Source organism: Mycetomoellerius zeteki, unplaced genomic scaffold, assembly GCF_001594055.1.
Source record: "Mycetomoellerius zeteki isolate Tzet28-1 unplaced genomic scaffold, Tzet1.0 scaffold1319, whole genome shotgun sequence".
Lineage (NCBI taxonomy): Eukaryota > Metazoa > Arthropoda > Insecta > Hymenoptera > Formicidae > Mycetomoellerius > Mycetomoellerius zeteki.
This window is the reverse complement of record NW_017256255.1, coordinates 7,219-17,834: the sequence shown is the minus strand read 5'-3', so window position 1 is coordinate 17,834 and position 10,616 is coordinate 7,219. Positions and strand designations below refer to the sequence as shown.

Genomic DNA, 10,616 nt, shown 5'->3' with positions numbered 1-10,616 from the left:
CCAAGATGTTCCTTTTCTACCCATACTTGTATAATGACCCTCCCCACCGGCACACGTACGCCGAAAAAACGTTCGGTGAACGTTCGAACTTAAGCCGTTAGAAAATAGTTTAGACCTGCCACCATACGAACGTTCGTTTGGCGTTCGTAGGGAACGTTCCGCATCTAACGTTCGAATGAACGTTCACAGAATATTTGATTAGAATTATAATCGAGTTAAAATAAAAAGCAATGTTTAAAGGTTTTAAGATTTTATTATTTGTGTTAAAAAAGAAAAGCTGCCAAAACGATTTATTTTATGAATCGTTACATCTTCCTGAAACATCTTTCTTTTAATCACTCTTTTATCCCATTTTCTGCCTTTCCTATATCTAATAGTCCGTCTCTTCTTAATTTTTTAACTGCCACTGAAATAATACAAAATTACGGAAGTATCAAAATGCCTGGAAACAAATGTCAGGAAAGAAATGGATGTAAAAGAAAGACAATTTTAAATTTTACTTACTGATTACTGTTTCTTTTAAATGCCAGCTCCCAAATGGCTGCTTTCCCTTTCCGCCTTGCCAGTTAAAGAACGTTCCCGTGTGATTTGTCATAAGAAAAGCCATAACTTTCTTTGAGCGATCCTTCTCACATTTCCCAGAGCTTGCAAACATTAATTTTTTTATCTAAAAATTTTTTTAAAGAAAATGTGAGATACTTCAAGTAACAAAACAATAATTGAGTTAGAGGTACTATAATATCTTTCAATTTACAATATAATCTTTTATGGAAGAGTTTCTATTTGTAAGATCTTCAGCAATTTTAATATCCTCGAATGTTGCGAAGGGTAGATTTGGGAGACCCTTTGGTTGACGGAGCACTTCTGTCCTATTTAATAAAAGCTGGCTACTTCTTCAACTGTTGTTTGGAGCTTCGTGTTCTTCTTTTCAATTACACAGAGTTTTTCGTACTGCAGTTTCATAACCTCTGTAAAGTGACCAAATGAATTTAAAATATTTTACATAAGAATTACTTACTTTGAAATAAGAGAATACTATTTACGAATAGGTGAAAGTTTATCAATTTGCTTGGCACACATTGTGCTTGTAGTAGCCGTTTCAATACTTTTGCTGCTAGTGGAGTCTGAGAGTTCATGAGAATGATCTAAATCCTTAGTGTCATCTTCGCTAAAAGAATCAGAGGTAATGTCGTGTTCTCGTGGGAAACTTGTTGCTCGAGGGTCTGTTTTCTCAAAATTAGTGCAAATGTTATTCCCTGGAAACAAGACATAGGATCAAAAAACATGTATCCAAAGTTATCATGACATTTCGTGATTTTTACATTTAAACTGCTAAAAACTGGAAAAATGTAATCATTATAACTTACCACCTTTTGCAGTAATTAGAAAGTCATTTGAATTATAATTTGAGGGGCTTCTAACACTTTCCAATGGATTTAACACAAGCACATTATAGTTTTCCACTTTTTCATTAATATCAGCAATCTCGAGAACAGATCGTTGAGATTTATCTGTTGTTGCTGTAATATGAATAATGACTAGATAATGAATAAAAAATGATTGATGAAAGAAAAAGTGACATTAGACACTTAATTTTGTCAATACCTTTTTCCATTCTGTCTTTATTTTCTTTTCTGTTCTTATACTTACTAACATCGAAATGATTTTTTACAGACTTTTGAAACTTGCTTACAGTTCCTGCAAAGAATTAAATTCATTTTCGTTGTGTAATTAATATTAGTGAAAATAAAATTATTGCAAAAAATTATCATAGGTCATTACCATCACCTTTGTCATTTCTGTCCTTATCTTGGCTAAATTGATTGTTTTTATTAGTGCTGGACTTGGAAACACTGAGAGATGATTTGCTGCCATTTAATTCTTTCTTGCTACTGTTGCAGCTTGACTGAGAAATATTATATTAAGAAATTTCTTGTTGCCCTGTTTGTATTCCTTCTTGCTGCAGCCCGGCTGATTAACATTAAGTGATGATTTACTAGGTAATGCTAGATAAAGGAAAGAAGAAAAGAAAATATTTAAATCTTCAAACAATATTTATATCTGACTTTTATCTTGATTGTGAAAGACAATCAAGATCAAAGAAATATTCTTGACGTACCAGTCATTGTTTTTGAAATCCTTGATACATCATTAGAAGATGTTAAGACTATAGAGCTCTTATGGGACTTATAATTAGTAATGTCATTTTTAATAGAGCCACTATTCAAGTTACCGTTCTCTTTGGTCTGGTCACTGATGCTTTGTGATACTGATGAAACTAAAAGCAAATAACAGTCTTTATTACTTGCATGACTGTGGCAGGCAGGGTATTGAATTTTCACTAATTTTCCTGAAATTCTTCACCAGGACAAAAATAAAGTAATAATAATGATATTCCTTTTAGAGTGCAGTCTCCAAGTAAAATACAAAATAGAAATGGAAAAATCTTTTATTGTTTCGAAAAACAAATTATTGAAGGAAGACATTTTATAATAATAAGATTGAAAGACCGCTAATGTTAAACATAATAATTTTAAATTAAGAAGCGCCATAACGATCAGAACGTTAAGATGTTGAACTATTGTAAATTCATTTAAATGAATTAATTTCAGCAATGATAATTGCGTGCCGATATGGTTGTCGGACTTTCAACGCAATCAAATCTGAAAATATTAATAATCCCCCCAAATTCCCCAACTTAAAAACTGTAATAAAACTTATTGCGAAAAATAATGCCTCGGCCGGGAGTCGAACCCGAATCTTTTGCATTCCGTGCGAGCGTCCTAAGCCTTTAGGCTACCGAGACATTTTATAATTTGAGACCTATAAAAATTTCCCTTACGATAAAAAGCGCAAGTTGTATGTAAAATAGATAAAGATATTTACCAGTTTCTTCAGGCAAAAGCGAGAAAGTAAATGTTGGCAAAACCAAACTGTTGCCCTTATGTGAAGCAGAATCAGATTTTCCTACTTTTGTCGGATTTTCATCGGTTTCATCTTCCGACGATGACAAATCTGTAAAATGTTTTCTCTTGCGTAAACCTCGATTTGCCTTATCTCCGTTTGCATCAGATTCTAAATCAGTTTTATCAACAGCTCGTTCTAACTTCCTTCTTGCTTCTTCATATGTCACTAAAAAAGAATAAAGATGATATTCATTTATCCGTTTTTGTCGTATGACAAAGGCAGGATAAGAAAGTTCTCTCTATCCTATAGCCACTACTAGCTTCAAAAAATTTATCGTATGATAAAAACGGAGAAATAAAATAGCCCATAAAAGATGTTAGCACAATGTTAAAAAAATAATAAAAGGAATAGCCAAAGAATGAGACTTACATAGATAAATGAGAAAAAAAACATTATCTCACCATTATTATACCTAAACCAAAGAAAAAGAAATAAGAGAAATTATCTTACCAAACCAAGCACGAATAGTGGCTGGATAGGTGTTGAATTTTGCAGTGGGCTCCATGCATGTCTTCGTCATGGTAGTTTGTTTTTTAGGGGCTAAGTAAGTAAGATAAAGACAATTTTCGCTATCTTCACTAATCCAATTATGCGCTATTACGCACACATCCAAATGCTTTTCATCACCAACAGTAACTTCAAGATCCGCAATGGCATATTTTTTTTCTAAAAAATTTGAATTTGGAAGAGAAATGATGAAAAGAGGTGCACACTTCCCAACATTTGCATGCCAATTTTATAATTAAAAAACAGACAAACTTTATAATCTGACATTATTAATAAAAATATTTAGTGTGTGCATCATAATTAAAAGTATTTAATTAAATATAAAACAGCATTATCAAAAAGAGCAGAAAATATTCAAAAGAGCAGAAAAAGGCTATATAAAACAAAAACAACAAAAATGTTAGTCGATGCAATTGCATCGTAATTACTGGCAACTCGATATTATTTTCATCGTAGAAAAATGTAATATGAGGTATACCATTATCTGCGTATCAATAATAAGAATTTCAAGCATTTCAATCAATTTCAAAATATAAGGCTGAAATAGAAGTTAGAATCATGCAATCACAGAAAACAAAACAAATGTAATAAAAAACAAAAAAATGTAATTTTAGTAATGCAGTCCGGGTCTACAAAACCATAATTTTGTCTGTAAAGATAGATAGAGAGATAAATAGATAACATGATGTATAACTTTATTTAAAATGAATGCAATAATGGTATAGCAATGTTATCATTCTTGTAAGGGAGTACAACATACTTGGTTGTTACAGCATTAATTGGGATAATAACATTTGTTTGAGTCCATTTCATACAACCGAGATTATAAATTCCAAAGTAACTAGACTTGCATGGATAGTCAAAAAAATGTGTCTTTGTATCACAAATGTTAGCAATAATCACAACGTCACCATTTTCCAATTTTTGGATAGAGCAAACAGAGGCAACATTTCCTTTGTACTGGAAATAACTATCTCGCCTGTGAACTGAACTTAAAGTGAAGAGAGATGATGTTAGTATCTTATAATTGTTAGTGCCATGTACAGGATTCTTAGGTCTTAGATGAGATTGAAAATTAATTGTCCTCTCACAGAAATCATCTAAAAAATTTCTTTCAGCTAGCCTGCGGAACAGTTGTATTGGGTTAGTTGGAGATCTTAGCATCTGTTTGAATATTCCCAAAAAACTTTCAAATGGGAATGCACTTATGCTTGATATTTCTCCATATCTTCTTACATCCTCATAGAGATGCAACAATCCATGAATATTGTAAACACAAAATTTTTCTCCAAATATGTCTTTATTAGAAGATAAGATGACAAATTGAACTATGAGATCTTTTGCAAATGAAAAATAATTTTCATCGTCGATAAGTTTCTGTACAGAGAATATTATAATTGCTATTTGAAGCATTATGAATAATTTATAGAGAATTTCAGCCACAACGTCTTTCAATACTACACACCCCCCATAGAGTAGGAAAAACCTCAACTGAGTTCCCTTCCATTTCCCTAACTGTTCTAGTCCAACTGGTTTGCGAGCAAATTCCATTGGAATGTACTTTCGTAATTCTACCAGCCTCCGAGAAATCTCAAGAATGCTTTCACCTCTCAATCGCATTCCTGATTTCGTTCCTCTTAAAACAAACATTAAGTACCTTTTCACTACACCTTCAAGAACTAAATGAAATGGATCAAGAGCAAACTGAGAAACCATTTTTAAATTTAATCTTAGGAGAGGTGAAACTCCAACATGATGCTCTGGATCAGATTGATGGATAAAGTCCTCGTCTGATCTAAACTCAATAATTCTGGTAGCATAGCACATTCTGTTAAAATTATAATCCCCTGATTGCTTACACCTTTCACAAGCATTATAAGATGCATGCCCCACAATACGTTTAATATATTGCCTAGCAGGTGCGTCACATATAAAACACCTGATATAAACCTCATACTTACTTTCACCAACAGTTAAGGTATCATTGAATAACTGCAAAGTCTCTTCTATAAATGAATGCAGATAGTCCTCAAGAGGGTCAGGTTTGCCAGTACCAACAAAAAACCCTACTACAAATGGTCTGCTATCCTTTAAGTCCAACGAACGACATAATATTGGCCAAACATCTGTAATCGTACTTTTTGTCATATTTGTCCCATCAATATTTACATCTATTCCTATACGCATATTGCCATCAATTTTTAGACCACTTTCCACACGTTTCTGTAATCCACTTATCAAACCAACATGGGCATATGAACCATTTCTTAGATTTTGAACTGCTGCCTTTCTAGGAGTCTGATTAAGTGTTCTTGGATCTAAAGGCAATTCAGGATGTAAGGGCTTGAGAATTTGTAATAATGTTCTACATGCATCTCGCGTTATATTGTACTGCACATTCCATAAGCACAGTTTCTGGGAGAGACCATCGACTTCAGCCTCTGCATCACTCGCTTCACTTATGGAACTATCAGAGCTATTACTTCTATTAAACAAGTCATGTCTGACACAAATCACGCCATCTTCAATAACATCACCTATTTCCATATAATCATTGTTGTTAGACTTGTTTAGACCATCACTTGACAAACAAAGCTCGTCACAATTATTTGAATTATTTTCCTGTACATTAGAAATATTTAAAAGATTATTCTGTTGGTTATCTTTACTATTGGAATTTTCTGGAACCAAGTCATCTAGAAAATGAAAAGAAGTTGATAAATCTACTTCTTCGTCTAAAAACTGCAAATGATTTTCAGTGATTCCAGCAAACACTGTTGAAGCTTCAGATTTGGCCTGCCATCTAATCTGCTTTAAGCCTACAAATTTCCTCTGTACATTCATATTAAAACGACAAAATTTAATTTTATCACATTCGAATTACTTTATAAGAGATGAGCTCAATCTCATATAAAAAGTACACAAACAAAGCAAGCTGGAATAAGAATAATTTAACTTAAAAATAAGATAAAATTATATATAATATTCACAATATCAAATAATATATATTTTATAATGTTCACAGTATAATGAGATCACTTGAAATATGAAACAATTATAAGATAAAACAATAAGAGACAAAATAAGATTGTAATAATTGAGGAAAGTAGAAAAAGGTTTAAACCAAGTAATTGGTTCTATACTGATTAAACAAAACAAATAAATATAGTAAAACGTGAACAGTGATTGTGAACAGCAGTACATACTCTGCACTAGCAAAAGAGTAAAAGAATGAAATCAAATATCTAAGTCAAAAGAAAATTAGTTTGCTCTTAAAATATATGACGAGAACATATTAACATTATTATAGATACCAAAAAGTGATATTATCTGATTCCAGTAGGGAAATACGATTTTCTTTAGAAAGAAATAATATTCGTACCTTCCATCATAACAATCTAACTTATTCAAATTTTCATCTACGCAGGTCATGCAAGCTGAAACAAAAACAACAAAAAATTGCAAATTCTTGCATAATAAAATTTGGGGGAACAATGTATTATCTCATTGAATTATTACAAGTAGATCTCATTTTACACAGAAAATTTACATTATTAATAATTGATTACTTCTATGCATGAACAGATCAAAATTTTAGATCCATATATATGAAAGATTATACCATTATTCTTGCAAATAAAAAGTCAGAAAATAAGACTAAAGATTTTGAGGAAAGTTATAAAAATTTAAAGAAATGTTGTTATGCACTATCAAAATATTATACGTATATATTTAGGAAAAATATTAACATAAAAAAATATTATATGATTATTTTAGATACCGAAGAAAAGTCCAAACAGAAAAAATTTTCAGTAACATTGAAAAAAATGTAGCTCTTACTAAAAATGTGTATTGTAGGTTATGAATCAGTTATTGCTATTTATTATAGATTATAAGAATCTTTCACTGATTTATCTTGCAACATGCGTGCAAACTTAACATAACAATTAAAAACAATCAGAAAAAGAGTATCTACTATAAAAACACTCTGAAGTTCAAAAACCTATATGCGTGCGCTGAGAAGTAAATAAATTTCATCCGCCTCAATATATGTGCATGCAAGTTTGATGCACACCGATCTCATTACACATTTAGTGAAATTCCAGCAATTCAAAGCCTTGAACTTTCTTTTCATTACTCAAAATGTACTACTTACCTTGACTTCTTCTTCTTCTTCTTTTATAATTATAATTTATAATGGCTCACGTCTCGAAATAGTAATTAATAGAAGGTCGATACGGTTATATACCATAGATCACATCCAAAATGAGTATAACGTATTTAATGGATTTCGAAAACAAAAGTGAAGCAATGGTTGCATTCATGACTTCTGCACACTGGACGCGGAAATGCTTGCTACGCGGCAAAATGAGACGCGGTAACCAATGAACATGTTAGGAGCTGTAAGCTTATTGGCTACCGCATCACATTTTGCCGCGCGGCAAGCGGCCACTCAGCCCACTCGAGTTCAACAATAATAAAAGCTTTAACGATAATAAAACACGTGCCAAACTGTTCTCACTTGAGAGTACTATATTTATATATAAACAATATGTATATATTTATTATATATATCAATGTTAAAGAAGAACCGAAATGATATATTGCGAACATTATACATGTGGAATGCATTAATTTATTGTACTATAAATTCTTTATTTAATTATATATATATAAATGGCCACAAATTTAAAACTATTCGAGTTATTCGAACGATCACGCAACGTTTTGACAACGTGCGAGACAATCCAGCATCTTTTTCGTTCAGTTAGTTCGAGAGGCGAACGATTACGAGCACTCCAAACGAAAATTGGTTCCCCGAACGTTCGCCAAACGTTTGTGTGTCGGTGGGGTGGGTATATATTACACATTAATATATTATACAGAGTAAGGATGATATTTCATTTGTGCGTTTTTGTCGTACGACAAATTTTTTAAGCCTCTTAATTGGCTATAAAATAGAGAGATCCGAGAATCTCTCTATCCTGCAGCCACTCTTACGACAAGAAATAAATTTGATGCTTATTATGAACTTATGACAAATTTGTGATATATGAACTTATAAAAAACTTGAAATAATTAATATTTAGAAATAATCCACATAAAAATAGCTTTACTTTATTCCTCAAAATAATAATTCTTTCTTAAATATAATATGTATTTTTCTGTATGTATAAAAAACAAAATAAAAATATATAAAAATGTAAAAATACATATACAAGTATAATTTTATGCATTTTATCTTCATGATAGAAAAAAAATGTATATGTTAAAACTAATGATACACGAATACCCGGAATACTCATTATCCGATTCAAATTGTTAGTTTTAATATGCATACATACATATATAAAAATATAAATATTGAACGTAACTAAAAAATATAACTTACATTTATATGCTTCTTAAAATTTGCTGATGAAGTTTTATTAGCGTGTTTGATTTTTCCGCCCACGCAGAATTTGCATTTAAATGCTAATTTGTTTTCCTTACCAGAGGTAGGTTGAAAAAGAAATACTTCAGAGAATGCTGGCCATGGCATTTTTTCGATTTGCGACGTATTCGCTTTTTCAGTTGTTGTTGTTGTTGTTGTTATTGTTTCTTTATTCGAGGACATAGTGTCCTTTTCACTTATTATTTCGATCGAAATAGAATTCTCACTCGAAGTGGAATTCATGCTTTTATTTACTATTTCACGATTCTTAAAATTTGTAAAGTTACTTTTATTCTTGGCTCTTGCATAGATTGAATCACTGTGATTTCTGTAGAGGACGATATGGCCAGATCACGTCAGAATATGATGCAAGAATGACGCAATGGCTGCATTCAGCGGACTCAACAGTTGAGTGAGCGTTCGCTGCTATTGACGTATTCTTCTAGATCTAAAATTATGATTGGATGATCTAAAAGAATACACCAATAACAGCGAGCGCTCACTCAACTGTTGAGTCCGCTGAATGAGCCCAATGCGAAAATGAGCCCGAACGGACACCGGACACCTGCGTCTACGACGTCGTCACGTCGAAATAACGCACGTCAGGACGAACGCATGAGACAAGCCAATTCGCGGACACGCTTCAGGAGGAAACAATTGTATAGTCAAAATCGGCAACACTTTCAAAAATATTCGATTATTAACACCCGATCCGAAACGCGTCCGCCACGATCGAATGGTTCTTCAGAACTGCCGTTGCGCACTGTGTGAAGAGCGAACATGTTGGAACATGTTTAATCCGCGGCCAAAGAATAGTGAGATCAAGAATGGAAGCTCGCGACAGTCCCGATCATGATCCGCGCCATCTAATGCATTTAACTATCATGATGTTGGCCGTATTGTCTCCGCTCATTAATTACTAGATTCAATTCTTCACTATTCTTTGTCCACGACCTATACAATAGGCGTCCTTATTTATCTTGTAGGTTAAACGAAAGACATCTATTGTATAGGTCGCGGACTAAGTGCACGGTGTAAACGTAGACATTGAATAGGTATAAAAATAATAGGGAACTAAAAGAAACGACTAAATTCGTTACCGTTATATACTTTAAAAATGTAACGACGTTACCGTTACCGTTACAAACAGAAAAAAGTAAGGATCGTTACTGAAAAAAGTAACGAAAACGGTAACGGCGTTACAAGTAACGCGTTACTTCCCAACCCTGCAAAGAACCGAACAGATAAAACAACATTTCTGGAACAGATGGTCTAAGGATTATTTAAATCAACTTCAGTGTTACGTCCCTAAAATTTAAACACTTAGATATAAGAAAACGCATACGTATCCTAGAAACTTAGCACCTAATTATTAGTAACTATTTCACCCCATGTATTTCTCCAGGTATTATATACACAACTAAATATTATAATCATACACTTATTTCTCTACGATAATATAATCACCTTACCGCCCTTATAACAAATTTTATATATATATTGTGACGTGACGTTTTTTCATCGTCCGTCACAAGGGTCATTCGACCTGGCCAAAGTAGCGCGGCAAATTTGTCCTGTGTCCTCCCGACGCGGAGGGCGGGCGTGCCGACGCTTATTGCGATTTTCGGGCGAAAACGCGGAGATTGTTGTCGCGTTTCGCGTAGCATTTCTTTTTGTAAAGTTGTCTAAGAATTTTTAGTATCGGCGG

At 32.8% G+C, this 10,616-nt stretch overlaps 1 protein-coding gene across 1 annotated transcript; it reads right to left on the bottom strand.

The window, feature by feature from the left end:
• Positions 1 to 873: 873 nt before the first annotated feature.
• LOC108731500 (uncharacterized) lies at positions 874 to 9,091 on the bottom strand. Its single transcript, XM_018461854.1, has 9 exons — positions 8,867 to 9,091; positions 6,202 to 6,306; positions 5,436 to 6,096; positions 3,418 to 3,633; positions 2,887 to 3,132; positions 2,234 to 2,278; positions 1,368 to 1,520; positions 1,044 to 1,256; positions 874 to 968 (listed from the first exon to the last, which is right to left on the bottom strand). Exons 1-9 carry the CDS (start codon positions 9,089 to 9,091, stop codon positions 874 to 876), a joined length of 1,959 nt encoding a protein of 652 aa, XP_018317356.1.
• Positions 9,092 to 10,616: the final 1,525 nt, after the last annotated feature.